This window comes from Molothrus ater, chromosome 5 (genome assembly GCF_012460135.2).
Source record: "Molothrus ater isolate BHLD 08-10-18 breed brown headed cowbird chromosome 5, BPBGC_Mater_1.1, whole genome shotgun sequence".
NCBI lineage: Eukaryota > Metazoa > Chordata > Aves > Passeriformes > Icteridae > Molothrus > Molothrus ater.
The window spans coordinates 29,462,699-29,480,919 of NC_050482.2; the positions used below are offsets into that span (position 1 = coordinate 29,462,699).

The 18,221-nt window shown below is 37.8% G+C and overlaps 1 protein-coding gene across 1 annotated transcript in view; it reads right to left on the reverse strand.

The window, feature by feature from the left end:
* ADAMTS20 (ADAM metallopeptidase with thrombospondin type 1 motif 20) overlaps window positions 1-18,221 on the reverse strand; it is an 85,551-nt gene that overhangs the window by 4,327 nt on the left and 63,003 nt on the right. Inside the window, 10 exon segments of the mRNA XM_036401473.1 lie at window positions 843-934; window positions 1,639-1,772; window positions 2,167-2,261; window positions 2,360-2,454; window positions 2,609-2,738; window positions 2,872-3,072; window positions 3,713-3,883; window positions 5,240-5,350; window positions 5,352-5,414; window positions 6,630-6,797. Of these exon segments, the coding sequence (XP_036257366.1) occupies window positions 843-934; window positions 1,639-1,772; window positions 2,167-2,261; window positions 2,360-2,454; window positions 2,609-2,738; window positions 2,872-3,072; window positions 3,713-3,883; window positions 5,240-5,350; window positions 5,352-5,414; window positions 6,630-6,797 (1,260 nt within the window).

An 18,221-nucleotide genomic window follows, 5' to 3' on the forward strand; every position in this document is an offset into this window, starting at 1 on the left:
AATCCTGTTTCTGCCATGGGGCTGCAAAGGTCGACTAGCTCAGACCAGGACTACGTCTGCATCATCAAGAAGGACAATGCAGTATAAGCAGACCTGTAAAGTAAAAATTGGCCCAGAGAGCCCAAGTCTGCAGACAGTACACAAATTAGGGGTTTATTTTGGACTAACTCTCCCCTAGTCCCAATCCTCAATAGCATTAGAGTGTATTAAGATCCTTTCTCTGAAGCTCATTGCTGGCTTTAGCTTCATCCAAAAGGGATCCGGTTCATGTCTTTCCAAACTACTCTCTGATGTGAAACAGCAAACAGCAAACTGAGACAATATAGAGATTAATCTAAAAAGCACCACCCAATAAAACTAGAACACTAATGTAGACACAACAATCCATGTGGAAATTTTAAAGTAACCTGCTAAAAAAATATTTCCTCTGGTAGTCTTCAAAGACATGAAGCATCAGGAGAGAAACAAAGAAAAGATTAGGAAAATTATGCAGGATTATAGAAAAGTCACTAGAGGAGAACAAAGACTGAGAAAGCATTAGGGGAAACACAGGATACATCAAATCCAGAGAGGCAGAGCAGTACATGAAACACACAGAAAGCAGGAGACACATACATGGAGCCTACAGGGAAAGGGTGTAATAAACAATTTGGGGGAAAAACTGGGAGGGGGGGATGGTGGAACAGGAGAGAAGAGAGTAAGAAAAAAAATACTTAATAATGTTGTACACTTACCTCACAGAATAGGAGACTGGTTTAGAGCCTTACAGATCTAAACAAGTCTCACATATTTTTTTCCTCCTCTTATGTAAACATTTCAAGGGAGTAAGAAATCATAAATACCTGTGGACATCTGGCTGCACTGTAGCAATCTCCAGCTGTAGCAAATGGTACTGCTCTCCCAAGTATAGTCTGAGCAAAAAGAAAATCTGTAGCTAGAAAACAGAAAATTACTCAACACTAACGGCTGCATTTGAAGTTCAGGGGGAAACAGGGAAAAGTGGGAACATGGGTGCTTTATTGTTTGCATTGGGTGGGGTTTTTTCTTTGTTGTTCCCTTGGAAAGGAAGGTTGTGTGTTTTGATTTGAGAAACAATGGTTTGAATTTTGGTTATTGCACCACTAGTCCAACCTACAAGGCCAGATTTCTCTCGGAGATATGAGTGGGTTAGGAGGAAGATGGATGTGCACTTGGACACTGCACCAAGTGATCTGAGCCAGCTTGCCAGCTCAGGCAGTGGCTTAAAGCACTGCAAGATTCCCTGTCCATTTCTTTAGTCTCTGCTAAGGTCTGAGAAGGTACTAAGCAGAGTTCCACAGGAAAACAAAATGCTGTGGACTAAAATAAAATGAAATAATGGGAACAAAACCTTAGAAAATGAGGGTAGTTCACATACAAAATATGAATCTGAGATTCATGCCACTTGATCACTTGGGACAATTAAACAAGGTAAGTAGTCATGTTCTTTCTTTTTTTTTTTTTTAATTTGACATTGAATTTTTAACTTAAATAAGAATTTTATTTGCCCCAAGATGGCACAGCTGGATCTGTAAGTGGATCAAAATATAATTTGGCAATTGTGGCCACATACAATTTCAATAGAATGCTCAAATTGGCTGAAACTAAAAAAATGCTTACTTTTAATTTGCATAGAAACTACATCAAATCTTATTTTGCTAAAAACCGTGAAGCCAGCTGCAAGGTAATCATTTCGACAGGCACAGTCTTGCCTTCTGCTTCCATTGAAGGGACATTCATATGGATTCTGCAACCTGAAGAACAGCAAATATTTAGTTTTCATTTTGAGATTTTTTTCTTAATATCATAGTGAAAAATAAGTGTACTGCACTATGCCACATAAAAATATTAGACAACCTTTACTGAACAACAAGCTCAACTTTTAATCTTGGCTCAACTGAAACACTAATGTGGATTTCTATCAAAGTCAAGGCAGAAAAAAATTATAATAATTTAGTACAAGTAACATAATTTCAGGCTGGAAGTATCCATATTTCTGTATGTGTGCTCACATACCTGGATATTTAAAACAGAAAATCAAGGAAAAAAAATCCTACTCTAATTTCTCACAAAAAGTAAGTATTATTTTATTATCTTACTTTGGAAGGAATAAATGCACTTCATAACATTACAAAACCACTTCTGTACCTGTATCCATATACTTCAGAAAAGTTTTCTGCTTCACCTTTTAGCAATGTCAAATATTCTTTGGGATTCTCCAAGTTCATGCCTGAGCAATAAATCTGGGAGAGAAAATGCAACCCTTTAGCAAAATTTTTATTAGAAAAGAGTTATTTCATAAAAATATGTACTAATAAAAACTCATAAATATTAATAGTACCTTTATCATCCTTCCCTTAACGTTAAGTAGGTATTCACCATCCCTTCTCATCCCTTTTTTAATCTGCATATCTTTGCAGGTGGTAAGAATTTCACCTTCAAAATGAATGATTAAATCATATTAATATTTTAGGAACAGAGCTTACTTTTAGGATTTAATTTCCCATAATTGCATTCCAAATATATTTATAGCTTTAATATAAGTAACCTGGGAAAACATTAACTGCATAAAATCACAGCTATCACTTACATTCTTTCTCATGGCAGATCTTTCTGGCATCTGGTTTTAAATGGGGCAGGCACAAGTCACTAGATAAGCCATTTTCAGTCATACACTCAACTGTTCTCTGCTTTATCCCCACTCCACAAGATGCTGAGCACTAGACATAGATAACCATTAAGACTTAGTTTAGAAAGAAGCAAATAATTAACACCATTATGTCAGCAAGTTATTCTTGGCATTTATTCATGCTAGAGGCAGCTATAAAAATGAGCCTGCACATCTGTACTCACTTTGGTCCACTTCCCCACGGTCCAGGTAGCTGCTTGGGAACATCCTTTGACGTTGCATCTGTAAATGTAGGGGGATGGCTGTACCGGGCACTCTGGGTACGCTACAGCCCGAAGGCCGTGCCTGTGCCGCCTTCGCACAGAGTGGATTCCAACGCAGTAGGGCATCCTCTGCTGGTGACCAAACCCACAGCTCTCTGAGCACTGAAATAAAATCCCCAAGCACAGACGTCATTGCTGTGAAAGGTTCTGGGACGTTTCTGCAGAATTGCATTACAGGTAAGTCAGCTCTGAGCCTTGCTCTGGCAAAGCCTGTCATTGGAGGCGTGCCGCCTTGGGCTGGAACAGCAGTGCACACAAGTGAAGGTCTGCAATTGCTACGTGTGCAAGGAGCCACAAAGGCCCATGGTGCCCTTTTCTCAGAGGTTCCAGAGCCATTCCCTCTCAGCTGTGACCCATGCACAGACATGCACACACAGGCAGTGCCGATGTACAAGGGAAACAAAGCACTGATCAAACACTTCACAGAAATCAAGGAAAGCTTTTTGGTTACTTCAGCGAGGTCAGCTTGCAAGAGAGTTTCCTGGGAACCAGCAAAGAAATCCTGTGGTAGGGGCAGCTCTCCTCTAGTTAGTGATCATAGGTCCTGGGTGGTTAAGGGAGGACTCATAACAGACTCTACAATAAGTCATAGCTGACTTGGAAGGCCAATGTGGAGAAAGTTTAGACACGTTCAAATGTAAATATACTTCTTCTCCACATATGTAACTGAAATTTTACAGCAATATAACATTCTTAGATGTAAAGATATATAAAAGATGTATGAGCAGTACAATTAGTGTACCTGTGACAGTTCTCCTGTGAGCACAACATATTTAGAGGGAGATAGCCCGCAGGTTTTGGATGATGGAGGCTTTGTGGCAGGATCACAGAAACTGTCATCGACTTGCAGCTGGTTTTCATTCACACATTTTACTTTCCTGTAGATCTCCTTTCTTCTAGATGATGCTGAACACTAAAAGTGAGAAAGTTAATCACAGTTCAACTAGACATGTACAGAAGGAAGTTACCTGCTGATTGGCATACACCACTAAAACCCAGACAGCAATACCTTTTGACATCTGCTATCAGTGTCAGACTAAATTATTCACTGAATCAGAGTATTTTACTTTGTTTTCAAAGTACTTCTAATCAGGTTTTTTCCCTGATTAGAAGTACTGAAAGTACTTCTAATCAGGGAAAAAAACCCAAAAAACTGCATAGAGTAACAATGACACAGTAACTGTTGGGTGAGAAAGAGGAGAAAGTGAAAAGGTCAAGCCAAGATAATAGGTTGAGGGTAAAAACCCTTCCATATGAAAAGGAAAGAGACAGAAAAGGATTTCAGTGAAATATGAAAGGATAAGTTGGTCCTGAAAACAAAACAAGTTGATCTTGAAAACAGAACAAGAGGGAGAGGGAGATGGACAGGTAGAGGGAGAGCCCAGAAAATTTAGCATGTCAGATTATCAATATGACACAAATGCACAAAATCTTTTTTTGTTTAATGTTAGAGAAAGGCTCTTCTGCACATCATTTCAGATATTATACATAATTTTTGGGATTTTTCTCTTCCCCATCTTTATATGTCTGTAGTGCAAAATAACAAAAGTTATTAAATTTTTAGCATGTAGAAAATAGTAATTACACTTTTAGAAATGACAGCTCTTTCCTGAAGGTATCTGTAAATGTTTTTAAATATGCAAATAATATAGGGTAAGAGAATGCTGAGTTTTATTTTCTTATCTTGCTTCCTCTTTGGTAGGACAATAATGAGATTTATTTTGCTTCTTCTCTTTTCTCTGACAAGAAAAGATGCTTCACATTTTTTAGATGGTTTAAATCTTCCATACAGAACTTCTTATAAATACTGTCGTCCAAGGATTTTACCTCTGTAGTGTTTACTTCCACAAGACATTTCTTCTGCATTTCTGTTCTTAAAAAGCTGGTTTTTAAAGAGACATTTCATAATAAGGATTCAATAAACACCTTATGCACTATGTAGAGAAGTATGTAGAGATAGTCCTGTCGATAAGTACCTGCTCAGAACTCCACCAGAGCTTTTGTCTACAAAAATAGACAAGCAAATCCTGTAGAGATTATAAAAAGGGAGTATAAATAAAGTCTTTGACATTTTTTGTCACTTTTGAAGTTTTGCAAGCCTGACCTTCAAAATTTCCAGCATGGTCATTTGTTATTCTGCAACACAACAGCTACCAGAAATACATCCAAATGTGGGGGGGAAAGAAAAATTTTAAAAAGAACAGAAACCAAACTTATTATGCCATATTGTATGACTCGATGAAGTCATACAGGTTAAAACCTTACTTACATTTTCCCATCCCTGTGCCAGCCAGTGGTGCTGAAGGCAGGGGGGCAGCTGGCAGTGCCTCATGCTGGCGGGGCGCCGGTCACGGCTGCACAGGGCGTCACTCACCTGGCCCCAGGCCTGACACCTGGCAGGAGATGTCCCTTTGCTGAATCCCCTCTCCACAGGATACAGAGCACTAAAAGTGATCAAAATTAGTTGTGGCACTGTGAAACGAGACCGTCCCCCCAGAGGGAGTATAGCTGTCATTAGAAGTTCTTAGGATATTATTTAAAATAAACTTCACAGCCCTTGTGATATGTACAATACCTGAAGAAATTTATGTTGAAAATGCAAAACTATAATTAGACATTTTAAAAATACAGAAAATAATTGCATCTGAGGTACCTAACTGAGCTCTCTGCCTACCTTAATTCACGGTAGGGACTATCACGATAGACATGCAAAGCAAAAGTTTACATTTTTGCAAGATCAGTGATTGAAGCTCTAAGTTTACATCTTGTCTTTATTAGAGACTGACAGTCTTGTCTGTTTTAAAATACAAATACTACAATAAAATAGAAAAAAAATCTCAGTGTTTCAGGTTAGAAAATCTTGCAAAAAGTGTAATATTCTGAGGACACTATCTTTTGCAGGTAGTACTAACAATTTCGAACCCCGAAGAGCTTAAATTCCAAATGCCTCTTTTCCTTCTTCTTGGCCAAAGGAATTTCACCATCCCACTAATGCTTGCTGAGATAAATCTAATTCCCTTTTACACCAGGCAGAAGCACAATTATGTCCCAAAGCCCACCTAAGTGCCCAAGCTCAGTCATAAAGTTCATATTGTTCTATCAAGCCTGGCCAAAATGTGGAGAGTGGTACTGTGTCCAGTGTGGGGAATCTTGTGTTGAAACAGTGAGCGAAATACAAAATATTGCAATGTGCTCAGTTACACACAATTTTACAGCAAGGTGACAGATGTTTTATAAGACCAAATCAGGGAAAAGGCCAGTATTTGTGCCCACAAACCCTTTTTCTTGTCCTTTTCCCACAAACTTGGCTCCATTTCACTATATAGACTTAGATAGCAAATAGTGATATTACTGAATTCATTGCAGAAGGTAAGGAGTAAGCTTTAAAATTCATTGTTAATATACCAGGTAAGATGAGGAAAGTCCTAAGTAGCTATTCAGTACAAAACTGAGATTAGCAAATAATTTCAGTTTTCACATACATTTATTTTTCATTACTCTTAAAAGAAAGAAAAAGAAAATACAATTAAGTACTTGCTAATTTGTGAATTTCATTGCAATGTGTGCACTCACAATTTTTCCCAGTGAAGCAGTGTGTCATGAATATGATATTGTCTTGTATTTTCATGGAGACCATAATTATGGAAGCTTTTACATACCTCTTTCCATCTGCTGGCCTTCCAAGAAGGACATCTTCCAGCTCTACATATTTTGTATGTTCGTGGTTTTTTCAAATGTTTGCAGTTGTCCTCTTCTATTTTTATTTGGAAGCTGTTAATGCAATGCACATCACGAAACTTCAAACCTTTTCCACAGGAAACAGAGCACTGAAAAGAGAAGTGTTATTTCACTACTTTGCTAAAAGTCTCAGAGCAATAAGAAAACCAGCCAAAATGGACTCAGCCATTATAGGAGTTTCTGTATTATGACACAACATCTGCTATACATGTCTGAAACTTCTCTGTGAGCTCTCTCATACTGACCACTACAGATCAGGTGCCAAATATCTCTCACATGTTCATTCATGTCATCATTGAGAAATATCTGTGCTCAGCCATCCATATCCATGCAAGAGACAGCTTGATACTATGATCTCACAGAAACATGCTCTAGCAGCTGTTTCCAGATGTGTACTGCTATTTTCATGCAAGCACGATGCTTATCACAAGCACCAAAGACAGGAAAATGCAATATCATGGTGATGTGTCTAGCTAGTAGGCTACAAAGTCATGATTGCTTGGCAACTCCCCTCCATGAGCTTTGGGTATCTTATGGAATGTGGCAAACAGGCAAGAGAAGAGGTATGAAGTAGACATCACCAGTTTTAGAGCAGCGCTTGGAGGCGTGGGCTTGCCCCACCCCCCCAGTATCCCATTTCTTCAGAAGGCTGCTACAAGATACAGAGCTGGTTCTAGGACCTTCCTTCCTTCCTTCCTCCAATGTCAAACTGTGGGGGCTGCAGGTTTGTTCTGTGAAACCCTGCCTGGCAGGGCGCCCTAGCCGAGACTACAGCGTGCCTGATGGATCAGGCTCTGCTGCAGAAATGGCCATTCCTCTGCTAAACTGCTGGACTGCTGTCAGACTTCAGTGAGGTTGGATTTTAATTCATCACATCAGGGACATCCTATGCACCTACAGAGTAGGGTTACAGGGCTTAAAGAGCTTTCAGTAAAACAAGAAAGTCAATCACCTGAACTTCTTCCACATTAGCTGGCTACTCAGCTGATTTCTCTTGAACCATGAACAACACGAGTATAACTACTTTAGTGTTTCCTTCTTAAATATTGTCATTAATCCTATTTTACATCGTCCTATATAAAAGTTTAGATCAATGGAGACAATTTTTTTTCTGTCTGGAAAGATAACATGCTTAATTTGATCTAGGATTTCATCCATGATTTATTTTATGCTTGAAAAAGCACTTCCTATGGGAAGATAGTTGATTCAGGTAGAAAAATAATAGTCCAATAAAATTTGAATTTTTTAGTGGATGTGAAAAGAAATTTAAATATAGATTTCCTCAAAGGAAATTAAGATATTTCTCTTCCCTGTATGTCATATCATCATCATCTACATCATTATCATTACATGCTAACTTAATGAAGCATTTTTGAATGCATACATCTTCTATTTTCAGGAAATTAAGTTCAGGTCATTCACCTTTCACTACAAAACCTGGTAAATATTTGCCTGAGAACTACAGATGAAAGTTTTTAAAATAGAGATCAAGTAGCTGTAATAAATTATTCTGCTAGGTAAGAAATCTTTTTGTTTAACAGTTTGTTAAACAGAATCTCAGCTTACTCAGTTGTCCTCAATATCACAAGGATTTCTATGTCTTTAAATATTTATATGTATAATCTTAAAGGTTTAATTGAAACTGCCACTGTGCTTAAAATTAAAACTTTGCAGAATGAAGCAATACATTTGTCACACAATAAAACGGGTGGCATATTTCTCTTATGCAACAATACTTAAAAAAAAGATAAGGACACTGATTTGGCCACAGTTTGCCTTTTACATGTCTACTCTAAAATCTTCATGAAAAGAATGCTTGTTCCTAAATTACTCCATTTTGCTCTCATCAAAACCCTTCAATGTATCTTTTTAAAATAATGTTCTTGTAGTTTTACAATTTATGTTTTTTTTTTTAATTTGGAAAATACTTTAAGATAGGAAAATAACAAAAAGTACTTGAAAATTTAATATGTGACTAATGTATGTCATAAAACTTAAAATGTTTAAATCATGTCATTATAAAACCCTTTCAGAAGACTTAGCTCTGGATTTAGAGGATTTATTTATCAAAGAAGGCATGATAACTTGCACAAAAACTAGAATTCTGTTAGTATCTGATAATTGACTCTACCTTCCCTTAAAGCTTTTTTCAAGAATTTCAGACACAAACTATAGACATGAAGGACTCCTAAACTCTAAATGTTCTTCCCTTTAATTCTTTAGCAGGAAGTGAAGCGCAGCTCACAGTTACTTAACCTCCTCCCATGATGTGTCAGAGAAATCCTACATGTCCTTCCTTCCTCAATGGCCTCCACTGCAGAATAAATCAGGCTCCAGAGAGCTCCCAGGAGAGCCCCTCTTGTGGGACAGCATTCCAGGCTGAGAGCTGCAACCAAAGAAACTCTCCTAAGAAGTCTCCACTTCAGGAGGTGAGGCTACCACAACACAGAATAATCTCACAGCAGGGCACAGTCTCACTCTAATTTGTTGCCCTCAAAATTAAGTGCTAGGACAACACTTTTCAGCAGATTCATATCTTTTTTTATATACCTTGTGCAGATATATTATACTCAACAGAAGTTTTATTTCTTGTACAGGGCTCATGGCTGCTAACAGCAACAGACTATGCATTATGCATTATCTTATCCTGCATCCCAGCCTTAGAAAGATCTTCCCATATCTCTACTCACTAGATACAGCATTACACATTTACTTCTACACAGGTGAGAACTTGATCTGAATTTCTGTGGTTGGCCTGGTTTTTTTCCTCTTTTTTGGTTCAAATTCAACTGAGTTATATCTCTGTTATATTTAAATGTCCCTATTTGATCTTTATAATTTGTGCTATTACTTCTAAAGAAAAAAACTAAAGATTTTTGCATTAATTTATTAGAAGGTATAATTACCAGTTCCACAGAAATGCCTGCTTCTCTTTTATAAGGATGTTCTTCTTACTCTTGTAATTAGAATACAGGAATTAAAAGAGGGAGTTCAGAAAGGAAAATACCAGCTTAGATGTTAAAAATAACAGAGGCTTTATGAACAGTTATTACAAATACTTCACTTAAATACTGTTTAGCTTTGATGGCTAAAAGTAGCTGAAACCTAGGTATCTTAATGTAAAAATACAGAAATTCAGATGAAAGATGCTTAAAATCTGAAGGCAGAAATTACTTTCAATTATTTTAAGAATGTTCATATTTTTAAAAACTAAAAAATATAGGAAATATAAGTTATAACTTTTTTATAAGTTATAATTTTTAATAACTTTTCAGTAATGTAACTTGAATAAGTAAACTGATCTATTTTTTCCTTTGCTGTAAAAGACAATAAGTTAAAAAATACTGCTAACTCATATCATGTAAATATCCACATTTAAATAACTTTTTCCAGGGAGATTTTCATTCCATATCAATTTAATATTATGTTTAAAACTTAAAAAGACATGTTCAACATTTTGGGACTATATCAAAAAGCATTAAATGCATTAAATCCTTAAAAGTGTACAGAGACAATATTTCCGCATATAGATGTGCTATCTCCTTTTTTCCCATATTCATCACGATCTGATTCTCTGTTCACATGTATCCAAACCTTCTGTTGAATATATCTTGCACTGAAAAAAAGGACTGTCACTCTGCAAGAAGTGATTCACTTGCATCCTTTATGGGTTTCAACTTCAGAGCTTCTCAGCTGGGGATTTTTTGTGGGGTTTTTTGTCTGTGTGTTTTTGTTGTTGTTTTGTGTTTTGGCTGGGTGTTTTTTTACTTAATTCATGAGAGAACACTGATGTTTAATTCATTATATTAATGTGGTTTTGCTCTGAAGGAATGAAACTCCTGATGCTTGTAAAAGCTAGAAAACCCCACAGATATTAAGTATCTGTAAACTTCTGCTTAAATATAATTGCCAACACTTAAAAACAAATAAAGCAGTAAACAAGATGTGCCTCTAAGCAGCTTTGCTACAGCCAAGTTCTTGGGGTACTGCATCTCCTTAAATTTCATGGAGCAGCTCCTGCCCACTTCAGAGTGTTTCCACAGTGCCAGATTCCTACATCTGCTGCAGTGACCATTTCCCACCTATCACAGTGTGAGGAGTAGAAACCTAAATATCTCTAAAGACCACATCCTTTACAATTTCACTGAGACATCAATAAAATTTAGGCAACTGATTTAAGGACTGTTATTAAAGCCTTGCAAGCATATCAGTTACAGAAGCACCTAGATTGCCCTGAGCCACAGCCAAGGACCTTAAAAAAGTTACCTTAAAAAGTGGTAACAGTCTAATTCTACATGCACAACCTTTTTAACAGATTGGCCCACTCAAGGCTTTACAAACTCATAAGGACAATTAACATCCTTAAAACACATTTTTCTCTATTTCTAATAACAAGTTAAAGAAAGAAATTGCTCTAAGTGTACACTGAGTGCACAGCAGATGAGTGAAGCACACTGCAAAACACAGTGATAAATGATATTTAGTGCAACTGAAGAAAAAAAAATGCTCCAATTTTATTTTTTTAACCACATGAGAAAGCTAATACACTTGCCATGGATGAGAAGACTCAGGATCATCAGCGGAAAGTTTCAGAGGTTAGATTACTCTGCATGTATAGTATTCTCCTGAAATTTGGTATATTCTGGCTTCATTCCTTAGATAATATATAAAAAAAGAGTTCTTAAAAGGATCACTTTCTCCCAAAGTGCTTTGGATTCATATTCAGGCAGGCTCAGCTATGTTCTTTACTGCATAGTGACCCACCTTCAGCAAGAGGAGACTCTTTCAGTTCAACACACTGCTCATGGGAGACTCCTGACCAAGTAGGTAAGTGTTGCCTGTCCTCCATCACAGAGAACAAATAGCAAAGACAGAACACCAAATCACTCAAATGATGAATAAAAACATTTCATCAATATCAAGTAGGGAATGTCTTTGCATTTGTGTACGGACAGAGCATAGATCCTGCTCAGTTCCTAGAATGAAAATATAGATTCCATAGAAGATCTGAGTGGGATTGGAAGTGCCTAAAGGCATCTAAATGCAGCTTACAGGGAGATGTCTTGCACTGAGCTCTAACCCCACCAGTCAGTATTTTCTTTAGAGAGCTGCATACTGAACACTGAGCTAAGACACCTGCCTGCCTGGCCTCCCTTCAGCTCAGTAATGCCATTAACAAGTGTCAAATTCTCACTGGTGCAGGAACAAAGCCTTGTTCTGTGCTCAGGAAGCCACTCCTGTCCTCTCAGTGCATCGAGCCCACAGCACATCTCCTACAGGGCTGAACTTTCCCCTCCATGAGCCTGTGTTCCTTCTCGAAGCTCCTCACGTGTTATTGCACACTCTCTGTGGAATATGGTCCTCTCACTGCTTGTTGCCCACCCTGATGTGGTGGTGATCTTCCCAAGGCTTCACTCTCCTGACCAGGGAAAGTACAACTGCAGTAATTCTGGCTGCTTGACCACCCTCCACTCTAACTTGAACATGGTCCTTGGCTACTTGAGAGCGGTCCTCACGGCTCAGTTTGTCTATAATGTGGTTTCATTTGTATCACATTCCACACAACTGGAGGTTTATGGTGAGAGAGCACAATTTTCCATATATTTTCTGCAGATTAACCACATAGGAAGAAACAATCCATAAGAACATTAAATCTTAGAAGAAATATGAACATTTCCTAAAAAAAATGCAAGTTGAAAAAACTCCATCCCGTCAGCATTTTACACAGAAATTCTAGCACTTGTCTCAACATTGGATAAAGTAATATTTCCCATATGCCATGTTCTTTTAAAAACATAAATCTGCAGTAAAAGCTGGACTTCATTACAATTGTTCAAAGTCATTCCATAACACTGCTAACTAGGATTCATCTGTTTGTCTTTTCTTCATAGCAATAAAGTTCTGTAGGGATCAGCCTGACAAAACTCATGCTTTCTGTGGCACAGATGGACTCTCAGACATGCATGCCATCATCAATTCCTACTAAATTAAGGCTCTTTCTGCAGCAGACATGCAACTTCACTAAAAGCTCTTTGATTCTTTTGCTATTATTATTTCATTGAAAAGCTGAAGACCTTGTATTATTTGGTGAATTCTGTACCAAATTTCCATAACCTTTTCTTTATAGGAAGTGCTTTGTGTAGTTTAGCTGGTAGCCTAGTGGGCTTCTGGATACTGAAAAGCAGACCAGTAAATAGAAAGCATTTAATAACTTCTTTTTGTATTTGTTTTAGATATACAGAGATTTAAAATATAAATGCATGACTAGAAGATGATAGAGGTAATTTTCTTCATAGTAGCTAGTGCAAGTTTTTGGATTTGTGTGGAAAACACATGGATATTTTAGTTATTGCTGAACAGTGTCACACAGCATCAAGGATAGCAAGGAGGCTGGAGGTGCAAAAGTTTTGAGGGGACACAGTCCAGACCAAGTAATGTCATGGTCAGCAATAAAAGGTGTGGGGAAGAGGGAGGAAGCAGAGGTGTGTGGGAGATTGCATTTTTCTTCCCAAAAAATGATCACTCATGATGTAGCCCTGCTTTTCTGGGCATGGTTGAACACCTGCCTGTCATTGGAAGTGATGAAGGAATCCCTTGGTCTGCTTTGCCTGTTGGTGCAGCTTTTGCATAACCTATAAAAATAACTTTTCTTAACCCATGAGTTTTTTCTACTTTTAACCTCCCAATTCTTGCCCCCATCCCACCAAGGGGGAGGGAGGGAGTGGTTGTGTGGTGTTCAATACCTACAGGGGCTAAGACAGAACAGCAGCACAGAAAAAGGATAAAACATATTATAAATGTTAAAAGATATTTTCTTCTTTTTTCTGCCTTTTTTTTCGGTCAGGGACTTTTCTGACTGGACAGGAAGTTCAGTTTAAAATGGGATTAAACATGGTAGCTGGTTGAGTTGTCTGGCAAACTTCATTTTCATGATCTCTAACAGGCCCAAAAGCCTGTTTGGACTCTTTTAATATTCTAGAAGTAGAGTGAGATCACAACTGCACAATTAATAAAACAATATTTTGAGCATTGCCTAGTCGAGAATTGCTTTCAACTTTTCATTTGCTGTATTAGAACTAGATCTTCTTTGTCTGCCTCCACTGCTTGCTTCATCTTCCCAGGGGTTTTTGCAATGCTTGAGCACAATATACATTTTTCAGATAAAAGCACTCAAAGAGTTGTTTGTTGCTTAAAGTATGTTGACAACTGTAAAGAAGCAACACAGACTCTGTAATTAAATCCTACCGAATTAGCTTATTCAGAGTCAGTAATTCTTTGATAAAACAAATACAAACATTTATACCATTAGCTCATGCACCCAAAAAGGACCAAGGATCAAACATTCCATCACTCCCGAGAAAGAGTGGATTGAACTCCAAGAAATGTGTGTATTATTTACTGTTACATCTAAGTTACACCTATGTCAACTACAGAACTTACACTGAAGAATTTTTAAGTTCCCTCTTTGAGCATGGCTTGATTTCAAAAATTCAGTGTTATATCACATTTCTCTGATGTTGAGAAGATATGTTGATTAAGTCCTCCTTCCATCTGCAGTCTGTAAGTGTGCTTTGCCACTTTTCTGACTGTGCTTTTGCAGCTATAGAAATGGAAGAGAAGAAGGCCAGGCTAAGAAGGACCTACAGACATCATCGAATCCACAATGCTGCTCAGTTTGAATCAGCTATATACGGACCATTCGTGAACAGCAGTTTGTCAGTCTTGTCTTCAATGACAGGGATGCTACACTCTCACTTGCATGAAGTTCATCTTTTATTCTTTCCCGGGCTTTAGCCAGAGGGAGGTCAAAAATGTGGATATTCTTCTGTTTAAAAAGTACAGATTTAGATTATCTGTCCTAGACTGAACCCTCAATGCACCTGTTAGAGCTGCCTGATAGTCCTTTCTGAATCCTTGCTAAACCTGGATTATGGTTCCACAATCACCATGCCTCACCTTAATTATTAAGAAAAATTTTTACAGACTCTGAAATTAATTTTCAACCCCAGATCCTTATAAATCCAATATAAGCAATATATTGCTGTGAGCTTCAGGGTATTATTACAAGGAAACGTAGGGAAGCTTAAGAGTCCCAGAGCCACTTTATTCTAACATATGAAGAAAGCCTTCCTATGTGACCTGAGTTATTTATAACTAGATTCTTCAGATTGCAATCGTGTCTTTCTAGTTAATGTTGGCCTAAACTTCATCCAGAAAGTATCACTGGATATTATTTTTGCATCAGAATTGCAGTACTTACAACACCACCTCTTCTGTATTCCGATAGCTTCCAAGTACAAGTACTGCTCTGGGTTAAATATAAACTTATATTTATAAGTTATAAACTCATTTATAATGTTACTTCAAAAGCATATATTTGAAGACCACCTTTTAGGACACCTCCCCAGTGACTTCACCTCAATTACTTGTAATTAATAAAAAAAAATCACAAGTGTGGTGTAGTATACATGACTTTTGTAATGGCTTTCCTGCTGTTGAAGGTCAGTTCTCATTATTTTTTATAAGGGAAATTTAAAAGTTTACTTTTCAGAAGCCATTCTCTTTAGCACAGCAGCTCAGGAAGGACAAGCCCTGCGCCAAGGAACTGCCATTACCTACTGCCCTGAGTGGAATGGACCAGAGGACAATCCACTCCAAGTAACATCATCTAATATTGGAATTTTTTAATTCAGAAAAAAAAGAAGGCAGTGATCCCTTTCTCCAATCAGCCCAAGAGAAACTTCTACTTTTTATCCCCCTTTCAATCTACCTACATATTCTGGCTGTGTAACAAGCTGAGAAGCAAGCACACACCAAGTGTTTACCATCCACATTGTTTTCTGAGGCTTCCAGGTGTGTACTGGGGATGTTAACACCAGAGTGCACTGCAGTACAACCTCAGAGCTATTTGCAAGTGGCAGCTGAGCACAGAGACTGCCATGGTTCTCTGAGGTCATCTAACTGGCCACTGTCCCCAGCCATACCTTTTCTGTCAGGACTGAGCACTGTATGCTCCATTAAAAAGCTGCTTCTACTGGACTCCTTTTTAGCTAATTTTCTTTCAACTTTCATCTTAAGTGTAACAAAAAACTCCTGAATAACCATTTTCCAAGCATGCTGAAGTGTATCTATTTAACAGATGGACATAAATAAGAAATTACATACATCTACATTCAAACACAGAAAAAGCAGGAATGATGGGGGAATAAAGAGGATTAAAGGCAGATTTTAGGATCGATGTGGATTACAGCAAGGAAAAACTGCTATGAGAGGATATATCTGGCATCTACTAGGAATGTGCTATTCCTCTTAAACATAAAGACATCCTGACTAAAACAAAGTCAGAACCATCAGCACATACACTGAAAGTAAAAGGATTTCACGTCTGAAGAAGCCACACTCTACTGATGATGCTGAGAAACTTTAGATGATATTTTTTTAAGTTGACACCACATGGTCTGAATTCTTCTGTCCAGTGCAGCTGGCTGTATCCTTACTGCCAGAAAATAGCAATCTGCCTGGATGTCAGATGAACAACCATACTGTTTGCAGCTGTTGGAAAAAATCAAAACCAGAACCCTTGAGAATCCACTTAATGATTATTTACAGAATGTCTTTTATTCATTCCAGTTATATTTGTGAGTAAGTCTTAATTTGGCCTACCTTTCTGACATCTCAAATACTATGCATTTCTCCAAGTTCAGAACAAATAAAACAGATGATCAGGACTTTCCTTGATGTCAGGATGAACAAGCTGAGAATCACTATTCTGCCCATCACTGCCTAAAGCCTGAAATCCTTCTTGCCAACTACAGAGCATTTGAAAACCAGACCATGCTTGTGGGCAGACCAACTCCCCATGAGTTACTATGCTCAGCTCCCCACCTACTGAGATACTCAGACAGGCTCCACACTGCCTTGTATTCCTACACTGTCTACATGTATTCATACATGAGACTGAGCTTTTCCAGTCAGCAAGCTTCTCTTTGTTTTACCTACATGACTCATATAACACTATTAGACTTTCAAACAAGCTTTTAGCTATTACAATAACACAAGAACAATGGATTATGGAGATGTTGATGGGGGTGGAAATTTAAAAATAATAATCCATTTCTCATGAGTTCTCATTCAACAGTGGTGACATGACACATCACATTTGCTATCTCATTTACCTCTTCCTACATATCTTCCATTTCATCTCTCAATTACAGTAAAAATTGAATTATCTAGTTTTTCTTCCTGCCTTACATGCTCTTGATTTGAGTCTTTGTCTGGTTACCACCTGAGAATCAGGAACCAAGAGGTATTTCTGCCTCCTTTCAGCGGCAATTTGGCAGGCGCAGCTACCTCATGTGCAGTCTTAAATTTGTCACTGAAGGTTCTGCTTGTATCTGTGCTAGAAACTTTACCATCAGCCCCATTCAAGCAATATTGAAACTATCATTCATGACAGTATATATTAAAACAATGAAAAGTATGATCAGCTTATTAATTGCTGGGAGTGAGAGAACCGATAAACTACTGTGTTCAGCCAGCATTCCTGCAGCAGCTTATCTGGTATGTGTACCTTTTATCATCTTTCAGCTGAATGACATATACAACAGATTGAGACAAATCATAATTAAAAATACAGAAGCATTAGTAAATTAAAAAAAAAAACCAACACTCCTAACAAATAATTCTGCCTTACCTTTCCTTCTGAAATCAGTGGCAGACAGGAACAGAGCTAGACTCTCACTAGGTCTTTTTGAAAATCTAATCTACAAGTATAAATTTGCGTCAAATTTACAAAATTGCAGTCCTGCCCTGTGCCTTTGATACCTTCTGCAAGAGCTTCAAATGGGCACTTTCACCATTACAGCATCACAGACATCAAATTGCTGACTTGGCCAGACTTCAGCAAGACTCATCTTTCTGCACCCCACAGCCATGAAGCACTAGTAACACTTTTAAGCAATTACATGAAAGCACTGGAGGCAGTGAGTAAAGTGCAAGCATCAAGGTTGGCAGAAATGGAGACAGGAGACCTTAAGGAAATCCACCATGAGAAAAAGAAATGCAGGGGTTTCTCTCTGTTTCGAATAAACGGATAAATTTCCGGACACATTTTTCAAATAGAGATGTATCTGTGTCCATCCAGCAGCTGTGTTCAAAAACCTCCATGAAAACCAAACAGCAACCCAAAATTAGTCTATTTATTGCTTCCAAAAAGTGGACACAGTTTAACAGACTCTATCACAGGTAGTTTAGCCTCCAGCCTCCTGTGAAGCTGGGGAAAACCAAATAAATGCACAGGAATGACATAATCTGCACTCTCACTGAAAAGTATCTTTGGCCCCTTGATAGGGATATTTTGTTCACAGGTCTTCACAATAAAAGTTGGAGCACATTTTTAATATGATGGAGGATGATATTATGGAAGCTACATTTCCACAAAGGGGTTGCACAGTTAAAAAGCCTTTTCTTGTAATATTTTAACTATTTAAAACTTCATTTCATTATCTTAAGGG